The 15220-nt window shown below is 35.6% G+C and overlaps 2 protein-coding genes across 3 annotated transcripts in view; one reads left to right on the top strand and one right to left on the bottom strand.

Annotated features, from left to right (window-relative positions):
• Positions 1-5655, top strand: part of LOC113230653 (pleckstrin homology domain-containing family F member 2) — a 27520-nt gene extending 21865 nt beyond the window's left edge. The window contains exons 8-9 of one of the 2 annotated variants that reach the window (XM_026464667.1): positions 1564-1640; positions 4023-5655. In XM_026464667.1, the coding sequence (XP_026320452.1) occupies positions 1564-1623 (60 nt within the window). In that variant the 3' untranslated portion in view covers positions 1624-1640; positions 4023-5655. The remainder of the gene's footprint in view (positions 1-1563; positions 1641-4022) is intronic. The other variant, XM_026464666.1, reaches the window with a different exon arrangement.
• Positions 5656-10295: 4640 nt separating this feature from the next.
• LOC113230884 (midasin) overlaps positions 10296-15220 on the bottom strand; it is a 49799-nt gene continuing 44874 nt past the window's right edge. Inside the window, exons 38-39 of the mRNA XM_026464988.1 lie at positions 12033-12386; positions 10296-11068 (exon numbers count right to left, since the gene is read on the bottom strand). Of these exons, the coding sequence (XP_026320773.1) occupies positions 10883-11068; positions 12033-12386 (540 nt within the window). The 3' untranslated portion in view covers positions 10296-10882. The remainder of the gene's footprint in view (positions 11069-12032; positions 12387-15220) is intronic.

Raw genomic sequence — 15220 nt, 5'->3', positions numbered from 1 at the left:
TGACACGTTGTTTGAAGGAATCAAGAGAAGGGGATCGTCGAATCGATTCAGGGAGAGAATTCCACAATCTGATCGCAGAAATGGTAAAAGAGTTGGAATAAAAGTTAGAGGTATGAGAGGGCAAGTTAAGTAAGAGAGTATCAGAGGAGCGAAGGGGACGACAGAGTGTAGAAGAGTGGAAAGTAAAGCGATCTTTAAGATAAGAAGGCGTAAAGGGATAGAACAGAATTGAATAGAGAAGTGAAAGAATATGAAGATCTCTACGCCGATGGATGGGCAGCCATTTAATTTGTGCGCGAAATTGGGAGACATGGTCAAATTTACGTAGTCCGAAGATGAACCTAACACACATATTTTGGAGCCGTTCCAATTTATTGAGCAGAGTTACTGACAAATCTGGGTAGCAAACATCTGCATAGTCCAGTATCGGGTGGAGAATGCTCTGGGCCAGAGTAATTTTGGTTTTAGTCGGCAAAAAGTTTTTAAGCCTTCTCAGAGAGAAATGCGCACCAAACACCTTCCTGCTAACCTCAGCAACTTGCGGCTTCCAAGTCAGACATTTATCAAAAATTACCCCCAAATTCCTGACTGTATCCAAATAAGGAATACAGACACCATCGAAAACCACAGGGGGTAAGGAGGCTAGATTTAGACGAGAATTGAACCAAGTGCTACCTATAATAATCGATTGTGTTTTGGATGGATTAACTTTAAGGCCAAAGGACAGACTCCATTGACGAATGGATTCAAGGTCCACATTGGTAGTACTAATGGCACGTGGTAATTCTTGAATAGACGACTGGGTGTAAATCTGGAGGTCATCAGCATAAAGATGATAAGAAGAAGTGAGGGATTGTGTGATAGAGTTAATAAACAAAGAAAATAAGAGAGGAGAAAGGACGCCACCCTGCGGGACACCGGCGGAAATATCGCACCCCGTAGAGAAAGAATTCTCATTGCGTACACACTGCCGACGTCCACAGAGGTAGCTTCGAAACCAATCAATAACTGCTGGAGATATGTTAAGAATACGCAATGCCTCCAATAATAGGTCAAAGTCAACACAATTGAAGGCATTACTGAAGTCAAGGAGTGTCAGCACAGTCAATTGTTGATTTTCCATACCCAAACGGATGTCATCAGTGATTTTCGTGAGTGCAGTAGTCGTACTATGACCAATGCGGAAACCAGACTGGAGAGGATTGAAAAGGTTGTTCCTGTTTACGAAATTAGTCAACTGACAGTGAACAAGCTTTTCTAGGACTTTCGACAGGAAAGGAAGAATTGAAATAGGACGGTAGTCTGAAGGGAAGTTTGGTTTGGTTTTTTTTGGTAATGGAATGACATAAGCGTCTTTCCAGGCAGAGGGGAAAACACAGGTAGAGACAGATTTATTAAGGATTTTAGTTATGACGGGAGTGAGGAGATCGAGGAGCGGAATGATCATATTACGACTAATGCAATCACTGCCTACAGCATTGGAAGCGATAGCTAAAACGTTTTTCTTAACATATAATTATATATAACGTATAATTAACTTAACTTATAATTATTCATTTCTAGGACTTTACAAGTTATAGTGGTGTCAAAAACGGATACAGGAATAGAGTAACCTCTGTATAGTACAAATATGAGATCGTGTAAGTCAAAGATCGAGTATTGCTTCGACACCTATCGAGATTGTGTTGTTTTGTCCACCAAGCGCATTTTAAAAAACATTTAGAATTTTTTAGTATTTACTATAGTTTCTTTCAATTTATTTTATAAAAAGGGTAAACAAACCGGTTTGGTTAAAATTCCTAAGCAATCGCTCAATAAATGGAATAAGTACCTAACACTTTCATGTATATGTATATTGATGGTTTCCACTTTACACTACAATATTCATTTCAATAACATTTTAAAATCGTACTTGGATCTTATGGTTGCATAGTGCTGTACGGATAAGGATTCATTCGGTTCATTCAATTAAAGTTTTAGTAATCTATTAGTAAATCGGTATATTTAAATCACAATCAAACAAGTATCTAAGTTTAAGTATTTCAAGGAGTGTTTAAAATTATTATTTCGGAAATTTTAAATACTTTATGGGTCATGTAAGAACAAACACTAGTAGTATAAGTAGGTACACAATGTTTTCGCTAGCTAAGCTAATACACGCCGAATATCTCATTCACCGCTGATCCAACGCCAAATGAAACACTTGTTACCAATTGCCGCAAGAGGCGCCACAAACACGCCTTCTAATGATCAACTTTTATTTTGAATTAACTTAGCGACTTAATAAATTAAAAAACTAACTACTTATTTTCAAATTTTCATTTTTTTTAGTCACCGCGCGTCTATAGTCACATTACACTAAACACTAGTAATTATTTGGATGTAGTATGCTATTAGCAATTTAACTGTCAACAAAGGAGAGAAAGAAATGCCTTTAAGGTACACAATAAACTTAACATTTAATATAATCCGTCAAACTTTTTACTACACTTATCTTCACGGCAGTCGCTGTACGGAGTTTGCTAAAACCCGTACAAATTATAATTTTCTAATCCTGTCCATCAAAATATCATAACTCACTATCAAATCACATATATTTGGTTACTATTAGTAATCGCAAAAAAAACTTGTTCTGACTGATTACGTCAAGAAAGGATTTATTGAATTAATGAATTGATAATATAAATAATATATAATTTATATATATAATAATTAATTTATAACTGGAGTACTATTGGCCATCACTACACCGTCTATGATCGGGCCAATGACCTGTTTGTTTACATTTTTAATAAAATGGATTGAAACAAACTATACTTCACCCATGGATTGTCTGCTTATTCAATGGAATATTTGAAATGGTTATTTTTAGTAAAGCAGTTATTTAGTTTCAGGGCGTAACGAAATTGATATTGCGCGCATGGGACCAAATGCCGGTATGACGAAACTGAATAAATTAAATGCAGTTGAGAAAATATCAGTGGACAAAAAAATCATTCTTACCAGAATTTAAAAGAAACTGTTTTCAGACGCCGATTATAAGTGTCCTGACATTCCTTCACACAAAGTTTATTCTTATCAAATGTAGAACTGTTCTGTTAAATGGGGTACCTAAATTCACTAGCATCTATTAGCATATGCATAGTAATTATTATTTGTTACTTTATTATTTGAGATAATACTTTGAGACTGTGTGGACAACACGTTTTGGGACAATTAAGGACACTAGATCTCGTGGGGTTCAAGGTTCTTTCCCTTTGTCTATAATATTTATTTAACGAAATGCCTACGTGCCAAATAGTCAACTATGTAAAGTATTAGACAAAATAACCATTGAAAATATAACAGTGATGCGGTGTACAAGTATCATGATTTTGGTTTTTGAGTGTTAAATTATTTTCATTAATAATTGTGTGGTGTTGATTTGTACTCATCGTATTTGTGTACCATTGTCACTATTGTTTTTTGTTTTTAATTTTTTTTTTTATTTTGTCCTTCATTTTATGTAGCCACTCTTTAGACACGTAAATATTTAATGCGTAATAGTTTTTTACGGTTTTTTGTCTGAATTTTGAGATTATTTTATACCACTGCAATTAATACTAAAAAATGCATATTTTTTATTCTTTTTAATTAAAGATTCTTATTAAGTAAGAGCTCTTTCACATCAACAATTTCAAAGCGACGGACTCCATACAGCGCAATTCCTCTTAACTGGACTCAATTAGCACTTTTTTGTGGAGAGCCAATTATTGATTTGCAATTAATTATACTATTTAATTAGTAAAGTCATCCTCATCAGCGAGAATTGTAAAAATTCACACTTATTCCAACAAAATTAAGTGGGCAAAAATCACGGAAGAAAATACATGTTCCACATTGTTTCAGTTAATTTCGTTGGAGCTTTATAGCAATACCGCCATCTTACATCTGGAGCAATTTAACAGCAGCAGTTAAAACTGCTGCTTTTAAAGCGCTCTAGATGTTCTTAAACTGTCAATAAAAAAATGTGTATTTTGCAGCCAAAATTCTACGGCGACGGTGAAAAGACTGAAGAGACCAACAACCATTCGTCCAAGGAGAACAAGTGAGCCGACCATATGATACGATCTTATGTCACCTTACAGGATTACTATTAAGGATAACTTTAATGTAAAAAAACACTTGTTTGTAGTGTTGATTCTTGCTTGCTGTATTGCCATTTATTATTATAACAACTGACGATCCATAGTTGCTATATAACCTATTGGGAGAAAAGCGTGAAAATATCTTCAATACTAGACAAATCCGTGTAACGTTCATCGTCTGCTTTATTTTTATGTGTAATAAAACTCCAAATTTTAGTACTTAGTTTATTTTCGAATATTTCCACTTGATTCAAACAGTCACATTCACTTAATCGATTCTCTGGAGGATCTGTAAACCTCCGCCTCTCTCAATACGTTTGGTACGCATGCTCCGCACCACCCTTACTGGGAAAGTGAGATATGCGATTTTTAGTGCTGCCATTTACAAAACATGAATTCTCCCGTATATGTATTTTATTTTTGCCCAAAATAATTATAATGGGCCGCCCAATAAAGTGCACGTTCCCGGCACGTGATACATGAGAGCCAGAGGACTTATTAAATAATAACTATTTGGTACAAACTGATATTTCAACCATGCCTATTCTGTAGTCATCGTTAATTAATTAGTAGTCTTAGTTATACAGTAATTATTAGATAAATAATTTCATATTATGCAGTAATCTTAAAGGTATTTTATATACATCTCAAATTCTGAACCGTTCTTAATCATACAATTTATTTATTGACTTATTGTAGCAACACATCAATATTAACACTGCTCTATGGGATATAATTATTGTATTTGTGCAATTTTAATGAAAATTTAGGGTTGAGGTCGTGGGAACAAAGAAAATTTAGCAAGTACTGCGATTCGTAGGAGTTAAGCACACCGTTTCTAATGGACCTGTCAGAAATTCTACAATACAATCAAGAGCCTCTTTACCACCTAATTCAAGTCAAAAATATTCATCATATAAGTCTCATTGTTAAACGAGGTGCCGCCTAGTATAAAATTATTTTGAAAGACTTCCAGTTTTCCTCACTAGAGAACGCCTTTCTGAGTTTTGCTCCAAACCAGTAAACTTTCCAGTTCACTCAAACTATTCAATCCAGTGAACAAACAAAGCTCACTCAAACCTATTCGATCCAATAAACAAACATGGTTTACTTGACACTAACCCCTATAAATAATCGTAATAAAATCGACACCCCAGTCATATACGTATCTAAATCCCAATGTTTACATAACACAACGTTATATCATAATCAATTTAAATTTTCCAGTAGTATAATGTCGTGATAACTCAAAAGATCTTTACGTCGTCGTCCGTTCCAAAGTAACCAATATTGTTAATTTTTATTACTACCTATTTATGTCGAACGTCGTAGTGAATTATTATTTACTAATATCATGCATTGGAATTACTGAACACACTATAAAACCGTGATAATAAAAGCATACATTTTGCTTAAAAGAAAAATACACGTGAATTTTTTGATACGGTTGATCCCTCTGACACGTAATTGAACTCTAAATTCTCAACTCTAAATACTCAACTTACTTCCGAAGTTCAGTTTTTCCACTGGATTCGATTTCAGTTAAAGACTGAAGACGACACCTTCACTTAAAGACTCTATAGAGAGACTGTCAAAAACCACTACCTCTGTCAATCCGTTTTGTTCGCATGCACCGTTACGAGATTTGCTAATCAGCGTTTCTTGGAAGTGCCCAGAACAAAAACGATCAGTGACTTTTAATTAGAGTAAAATATATGTATATATATTTATTTATTTATATCATAAATCATAACATTTGGTTTGTTACGTGGAAGATCACTCAGTTTAAAATATTGTGTGGAAAGTAGACTTTTATGTGACTTATTTTTGACTTGCCAAGACAGGATATAATGAAACTTGTATTAAATATTCTTTCTATATTCCTAGTATAATTCCATATAAAACATTGTACGGAATTAGAGTTCACAAAACACTTTCAGTATTTAGTATTTAACACGATTTTGTGGTTAACAATTTTCAATGAATTTTATCCTCAGTCCCATAAGGGATACCTTGTATATAGATCATGAAATGTGTCTTTAATTTTTAGCCATTTCGTAATTTTTATTTCAATTGTGTTTAAAATGGCAAATCTAATTATTGTTTTACATCTTTAAAAAACATAAAATTGTGGCAATACTGCAAGCTTATGAATGAAACTAATACAAGGTACATTCAAATTACTCTAAAAATACTTCCAATTGACAGATTGTAATACAAGTTCAAAATAGTTCAAAAATCGACCGTCTATTTTATATGAAAAAAATTAGATAAATTCAATTTTAGACGAAATTGTGTGGACGTAAGGCGTGCGATGTTTTTAGTGAACACCACTGTTGGTAAACCGAGGCTTTATTTGACAGTTCCCGTCTCATCGGTTATTGTAATAATTAGTTTAATAAACCAATATACAAACGGCTCACATTCTACCTACGCACTTGAAACATCGTACTTTCTTAATCAGGCTGTAGTAAAAGCATTTCTAGGTTTTCCAATTTTGTACTGAAGGATGTAAATATCTAAAAACGAAGCTTCAGCTTTAATAGCTCAAACAAGAACTGGCATGGATTTTTTACCCTACAAAGTGCTAAAAAAGGGTAGTTTTTATTTAAATTATATTTATTTACTATTTTAGACGTATATGGTTCTAATGGATGTTTAACAATATTATTATCATAGGCTTAGTCATAATGTTATTTCACTGCATATTGAATATTTTACATGAGTTAGCATATTTTATTGTAAACATTATTATAGTTTATATTTTGCTATTTCAACTGTTAAAAGGTTGCGGATTGGTTTGTTATAATTTTAAGAATTTGTACTGCCAGTTATTGTAACACCAATTTCTATCAACGAAAGTGACACAATGATTTTGTAGGCGTTGTTCAAATCAAGCCGAGCGCCAGACTTACCGAATTTCTGCTGCGCAATTTCATCTCTTCCCATTTCTTCCAATTAGGTACCTCCATCCTACTAACCGTGAATTGTTATACTTCCAATCAGTGATCCTTGTTCTGCCAATCACAGATGGCTAAGTCCCAATCAGAGATCGCCCTAATCTACCAGTTAGAATTCGCGATCCTGCCATAGGAATCAATTGTCTAAGATTAGAAGAAATTGGGGGCGAGGAAATTATACTATTGAATTTCAATAGAAGTATTGATACATTTTTAAGGTGCCATGATTCAAAATTTTGAAGTTTCTAAATTGTTAATATTTGTCATTACGGTACACTATGGCCCAAACCTGTGCCCAGCAGAGGGACGTATAAATGGGTTGATAATAATTACGGTATTATCATGTTATAGGTATTATACACGTTCTTGTGTTTGTCAAATTAAAATATTGCACAACATACTTCAAAATAATCCGGAATAATTGTTCTAAGAAACTACTTTTTTATTATTATGTCAAACGACGGCGACGGGACGAACAAGTGCGCCTGGTGGTAAGCGACACGCCTATCCATGATAGTTACAGTGCCACTCAGAACTTTCAATCGCAAAGATCTGAGGGGCACTGTAACTGCGACACTGATACAAGTTGATAAGTCCCATGTGCCTGCAATTTCACCAGCACCATTACCCTTCAAAACCTGAACGCAATAATGCTCACATTGTACATTGATAGTACTTCTCTGGACGAACTCTTTCACGTGGAGCTCTACTGCTACTAACCTACTAAGCTCGACTGCTTCTAAAATTAGCGGTGGCAACCGTTAGTTGTGCAATCCACAACGGGAAGTGAGCGTGGCAAGAGCTCCGGTACCTATCTGGAAAATACGAGGGTTTATACCGAAATACGAGGGTACTGTATGTGCACCCGGGGCAGCTCACCCAAGGTTCTAGCCTTTTGAGAATCGGATGAAGTCTGTGTAGACGGACTGATCTGGAGACTGATGAGTTCCCTGAGCAGGCTTGCTTGCACGGGTTATAAATCTCGTATAGCCTAACGTATACGAACTAGATTTACATTTAGCCTGATGTATACCACTGTTGGGCAAAACGCCTCCTCCTGATCCCTCCACGCATCCCGATCTTGAGCTAACTGGACCCAAACCTTGTCGTAGGCGTCCAGTTCGTCGCGCCATCGCTTCCTCGGTCTGCCGCGGCGCCTTACGCTAGATACGAGCCAAAATCTTCTGCGGAATGCGCGAGCATAAGAGAGAATTCCGCGGAAGATTTTTGACTCGTTTCTAGTTGTACGTAACACAATTGCCCATAAAGTTCATTATGTACAATATCGTTACAAAAATTCGCTTCCATTCTGTTCCGCTGCAATATAAATTTGGCCTAAGGGTCGGTAGGTTGGCTCACCATAAACTTATGTAGATATGTACAGGAGTGTGCTTTTAACAATTTGCTAAAATTTATTTCAATATGATGTGCTGCTGCCTTCGTACGCTAAGTATAAATAAGAATCATGTATATAAGGGCCTATTAAATAAATACGACAAGATTCCGCAGACAGAATGCGGTTACACGCGTTCTGCATTTTTTGTAGTTTCATTTCAAGGCGTGGACATATAGGAGACCAGACCACTACGACTGAAGGTGGTCCTCACGTTTCGCTCGAACACGTAAACGCCGGCATTCTGCGGAGCTTTTTGTTTTGCTGTGCATTGCGATATTACAAATTTCTTACTAGTTATTATAAATGCAATCCGCAAAATTGTATGTTTATTAGTATTAGTTATAAGTGGTGCATTGAATAGCATTATTTCCTGTGGGAGCTCGTGAATTGTACGAAAATCTAAACTCTATTTTCAATAGTCAACTAAGTGAAGATATGTACTATATCTGACACCTTTTTAAATTATATACTGTATTCTTTAATTGCATAGCGACCTTTTAATAACACAAATATTCATGACTCAAAATGTGTATTTGAGAACGCGCCAGATATAAAAAAGAAAATATTTTCACTTAGTTAACATCATTGAAAATGGCATTCAAATATTAACATAAATGTTAACAATACAAGTACTGTTTCTGTTATATTCCAAAATATTGCTAAGCGAAAATATTTTAAGATTTGTTTAATTTCAGTTGACAAATATACAATAATATTTTTAAATAATATTTAAAGTTCTTTATTTTTCTCCTTTTTCTAAACATATGATGAACAACGGTAACATGTCATTGGGTCATAGAGAATATTAACCGTTAGACGAAATGTTATGTAATGTGTGTGTGTGTGTGGACTGAGAGCGCACATAATTTTTGCCAGTTGTAATAACTGGAATGTTTAGTACAAGTTGTAAAACGCATCCTGGAATTTGTAAAGCATATATTAAAAAGCTATACCACCTAAGGTGCGGGCGCTCAGTTGTCACACCAATGCTTCTACTTCTGGGCATGTATTTACTTTGCCTTTCATGTATGCATGTATTTATTTTACTTTGCTTTTCTGGGCATATATTTTGTTAACAGAAATTTAGTAAAGACCTTGATAACAGACTTAAGTGGAAACTAAAATTTGTTAAAAGATTAATAGGCAAAAATCTTAAACGTTTATTTTTTACTGGTTCTTTATCATGATCAGTAAGTCCATTCAGAACTGAACTAAACACATCACTGTACAATAGAAATGGTATTTTTCAAAGAGACATTAGCAGCTGGCAATTGTTTTAAAAGGGACATAAAAGCGTCGCGCAAAACCTTAGAGGATGGAAAAAAAATGCGCAAAATGACGGAGCCATAGATACAAAAGTTGAAGTTGTATACATTTTCAAGAGTTAGGTTAGCTTTGAGTTTCTTCATTATTTGTTATCTTTTTGGGCTCTATAACCAATGCCAATTAATAAATAATAATAATAATTTGGTTTAAAAGGCAACAGTAATTCAATACAGTGAGCTCTCTTTCGCTCTACCTTAAACATTTTAGTTAGTTACGTTGGTATTAGTACCTTTTCGTATTTTTTCGTAGTAGTTTTTTCTGGTTTGTTATTAAACTTATTAACTACAACTTATACAATAGACAAAATTCTACTTAACAAGATTGTAATTACATTTTCATAACAAAATAAACTTTGCGACTTAAATTATTATTTACATGCACTACATAATTACTGTTATACATTTAAGATCGTAATCTTAAGTAAATTGTATTTATGTACTAAACACTTATTCAGCCATATAAAAGAATTTTTGAGCGTGTACAAACAATATTCAAGGACTTATCTAAAAGGCACTGCATGACACAAAGATCGTTTTGCACAATAATTACTTTCATTAATATCTTAAGTTCATAACAAAATTTTGTCAACTACGCTAAGCAGCCAGTACACCGGAGTGAGACATTTTTAATTATTCTAAACTTCTCACCTGCGAAATAAGCGCCAAGCTTTCGATAGCAAGCTCCGTACTTCTTTTACGCTCACAGAGCTAGCTACTCTTCAATAGCTATGGCGCTCTTGTACTCTTATGATTATTATTTACTTTATTCTTCTCAGCTTCTTAGCTGGTTTGAAACGCATTAACGGACCGAAGTCAAGTAAATGCAGTATGGTGTGTATGTACGAGCATGTTATTATTATACACGGCAACGAACGTTTATCAACTGCCATAAGCATTTCGCGCTAAGACACCAGTCGCGAGACATCTTTGAGTCTATTAAACTTTCCTATTAGCGACGTGTTTTCGGTCGAATTATTTTAAGTATAGTATACCATTTCTATTTTAGAATTTGTGTGCCGTGCAATGTCTTTAGTGTACGTTTATCACTTGTCAATTAAGTTCAATTTCCTTATTCTAACTAGCAGTATTAGCAGCCAATTCAAACCACTGCCTCAATGCATCACCCAAGACGTTGGGTAACGCTGACATGTCGCGTAATATTAGATAGAAAGGGAAGGGGAACGCGTCCAAGTACTGAATGAAGCTTATTTTATTTGTTATCGGATCGAGTAGTGGCCGTCTGATGTCCATTATTGAATCCTGTAAAAGAAAATAAATAGATCGTTAAGGTTGTTTGATCGAGAGTTGCTAGAGTCAAGTCATACTGAAACCGCAGCGGCCGGAGGAGCACTTTTGGTGCAAATTATTACTTAGTATTTTGAACCTTATCTTCTAAAGAAATAAAGTTTAAATTGACTTGAGGTGATAGAATCTATACAGCGGCACTGCAAGCAACTTGTACCGACTAGTTCAAAGAGGCACCGTGCTAGCTCGTCCGGCCGCTGCCCGCCTCCGCTCTTTCAGTGTGACTTGACCCTTGAGATTTGACCAAATTTCAACAGAATTTATGATAAACAAACAACTTTGATTTAAATAGTACACCCAAATTTCAAGTTGATCGGACTAGTGGATAAAATTAATATTAAATTTACGACTGACGTCCCTATACTTAATTCGAAAAGAGCTGATATTATTGAAATAAAAAACATCAAACAAAATAAAAATTAGATAAGAAAAATTAATAAAAAAAATGTATTTTGGTTCAAATACAAAATGTGTGCGGACATCGTGAAACTTTTATGAAATTGTTTTTTTTTTTCAATTTTACCTTTTTTGGAGCAACGTTTAAAATTGACGCATGCAAACCTCGAAAACACTTTCATTTGAAAGAACTGTTTTAAAACGTAGATCGACCACTCCCTGTGGCTTCAAACGTACAGACAGAAGAGTTTAACAATAGCACCGAACACGAATCTACATTACATTTATTCCAAAAAAAAAGAAAAGAGACCAATTGAATGGTACAGGCACATGGGACTTGTCAACTTATATCTTAGAGTGACAGACGCAGTGGCGGTGCCCCTCAGGTGTTTGCGATTTAAAGCTCTGAGCACTGCAACTGTTATGGACAGGCAGCTACACGCCTACCATCAGGCGCTTCGTCACTTGATGTTATAAAAAAAAGTAAAAACCGATTAAAATTCAAATTATGTTATACATTTACCTTACTATCAGGATTATCAATAATAACATAGACCAAGAATATCCCCTGCTGCCTGGCTCTCCTCACAGCTTGTATAACCTTCGTTTCTCCTTCAGAAAATATGCCTCTTCCATCACCAACGATCACCAACAGCTTCGCATTCGGGGCATCACTCCTTATACTTTGTTGTTCGAACATAATTGTGCAAAAGTCTAACAGTTGTGCGATTTTGGTTTTTGTTTGTTCGAAGCGTAGTTGTTCTAGAATCTTCGAGCCGGAATGTTCGGAGAATTGTTCTGTAAATGGGTGGAGAAGATACGGCTTCTCGCCGAAGCTGAGCACGGCTAAGTCGCCTGATTCGAGGAGGTTCAGAGCCTGCAAAACAGTAATGAATAAATATTGTGTAAACAATTGTCGAATGAAATTAATTTATAATGTTTTACCTATTATTATTATTTTATCGGAGCATTTACCAACCCAAATTATTACAGAATATTCTAAATTATTACTAAGAATTGTAATTGATTTAAGTTACAATGTTACACTATGAATCCAAGAGTCAGCAATAATGATTATTGAAATCAATGTATTCCTCCATATAAAATTTACAAAGATCTTAAATAACGTAGTTTTATAAATTATACAACATAAAAATAATTTTAATTTCGCTCATAATCTACTAGATAATTCTTATTTTTGGTTCTATCCAATAATATTTTAGGATATGAGTGACTTGATACTGAACGACTAATAACGAGAAAAAGTAAGTGCAACATTTTGAAGTACATTGTAAGATGCAATATTCATTGACTGCTAATCTCCGTACTACAGATCTTAACTCTGAAAAAGTTCAAACCCCGTCTTATACTTAGATGGCGCTGATCGATAGCCTGTTTATAAGTAAAAGTAAAAGGCAGTGGATATCAATTAATTCCTCTTTAATATGAAACATAAGAAGACAGTTTTTTCCTCGTAATATTATTCAAATATTGATCAAGAGCAAACAAATGGACGTCGGGTTCGCGCTAAACAGTGTCCGCACCTATAGGGCTTTAAAATAGCATACAGAGCGTCAATCGCATAACAGTCTCCGTTGGTTCCACTGACAGCGCGGTTGTCAATCATGCAGTACTATATAGTAATAACTTGTAAAAATTAATGCAGTAAAGCATTGACTTACAATTATATGGACGTCGGGTCCGCGCTAAAAAGTGTCCTAACTTATAGGGCGTTAAAATCGTATACAGAGCGTCATTCACGCTTTAGTCTTCGTTTGTTCGACTGACAGCGAAACAAGCAAAATTAGACAGTACTGCGATGACATTAGAATTTAAATTCAACGTTTTAGCTTTTTCATATTCCTTTACATGTCACTACGTTTAAATAGGTTGACTTGGGACATTTTTTTCGTGGTTTTTGTATTAGACCCGTCGTCCATTTATTTGTAAGTCAATGCAGTAAAGTGTAAAAACAGGATTTTGTTTTTTTTATTCTAACGTAAGTATGCATTTGACCTTCATCTCACCTGATGGAAATTCGACAATGAGGTCGACAATGGAGCATGCACACCTAAATACAGCCTATTCACTCTTGCCTTGAAAAGGTCCAAGTTATAACGTTCAGGGAATAGGTCTGCAGGCAGGAAATTCCACTACATAGCCGTTCGCCATATAAATGTGTAAGTGTAACGTTTCGTGCGAATCTTTGGAATATCCACAACATGTGAACGTGATTTATCCTGTAAAATACCGATAAGTATGCAACTTTACGGCGGTGTTCAAGGCTCTGCAGCTTCGCCTCTGCTACTAATTCCGAGTCATCTATAAGCCTCTTGACACGCTTATCAATTGAATCCAAGGTGTCAAGTTGGTATGTAGCAGAGCCATCCCAAAGGTGGCAGCGGTACTCCACACACTACCGGACTTGTGTTTGATACTGCTGAAGCAACTGTCCCGGTGTGAAGTAACGCCTCATCTTGGAAAGGATGCCAAACTTCCTGGCTGTATTTTTGGCCATGGATTCAATGTATCTGCCGAAGTTCAGATTGGACGACAGGTCCATTCCAAGGAGCTGGAGACGGTCGGCTATCGGTATGGATATATCACGAAAAGTCGGAGTCAGCTCAAAGGGACTCCGTGGAGAATAGACACGTCTGCGTTTTGGTAGCGTTAAATTTGACAAGATTGACATCGCCCCAATCAGAGACTGCCTTGAGCGTCAAATCTAAACGGCTAACCATGGACTCTCGACAAGACTGGATCTCCTCTCTACTGACCCTTGCATTGGTCAATTACCTATCTACAACTGTGCTGTCATCAGCATACGCAAAAATACCCGAAATTAACATATCATTGATATGCAGCAGAAAGAGAGTTGCAGACAATACGGAACCCTGAGGAACTCTATGACATCTATCGCCATATGTTCGGAAGAGTTGCCTTCTAAGACCACTCGAATGGGACGTTCACTCAAGAAATCCGAGATCCAATAGCAAAGGTCAGTGGGAAGCCCATAACATGGAAGCTTGCTTAAAAGGCTTGCGTGCCAGACCCTGTCAAAGACTTTAGTAATGTCCAAAGACACTGCAAGTGCTTCGCCTTGCTTTTCTATAGCCTCCCTCCATATGTGACAGTCATACACAAGTAGATCGCCCTCGTCGGAATCCATACTGGCGATTACTGAGGAGGTCATTGTCTTCGTACGGTTTGACAGGAGACGGTTGTTGAGTACACGTTCCATACTCTTGCAGAGTATGGAAGTGACTGAGATAGGTCTATAGTTGACAGGGTCAGCTCTGCTTCCCTTTTTGGGTACAGGTTGCACGTTTGCAAGCTTCCACGACCTGGATACTACACCAGTCTCAAGTAAGAGGCGACCCATGCATTTTGTATCATATTTTCACTAAATAAATATAGTAGTGTTATCATAGTTATCATTTAAAAGTGTTATTTTTTTACAGTTGATTTATATATAAATGAATCATAAATATAAATTACAAAAGCAAACATAATAATCAAATTGCGCAAAAGTTGGAAAGATACCCATTACGTCCATTTCAAGAAGCTTATATTATAAACTTCTTGGTCATTTTCAATTGTTCGAATCACAAGCGATTGAAATATTTAGAATAAAGCAACTATAGTGTCGCTTATTTTTAAAATCATTTTTTATTAAACGTTAGCAATAACTAACAAAATATTGTTGTACTC

The sequence above is a fragment of the Hyposmocoma kahamanoa genome, unplaced genomic scaffold (genome assembly GCF_003589595.1).
Source record: "Hyposmocoma kahamanoa isolate Upper Pololo Valley unplaced genomic scaffold, ASM358959v1 64, whole genome shotgun sequence".
In the NCBI taxonomy this organism is placed as follows: Eukaryota; Metazoa; Arthropoda; class Insecta; order Lepidoptera; family Cosmopterigidae; genus Hyposmocoma; species Hyposmocoma kahamanoa.
This window is presented reverse-complemented; position numbering and strand designations above follow the sequence as displayed.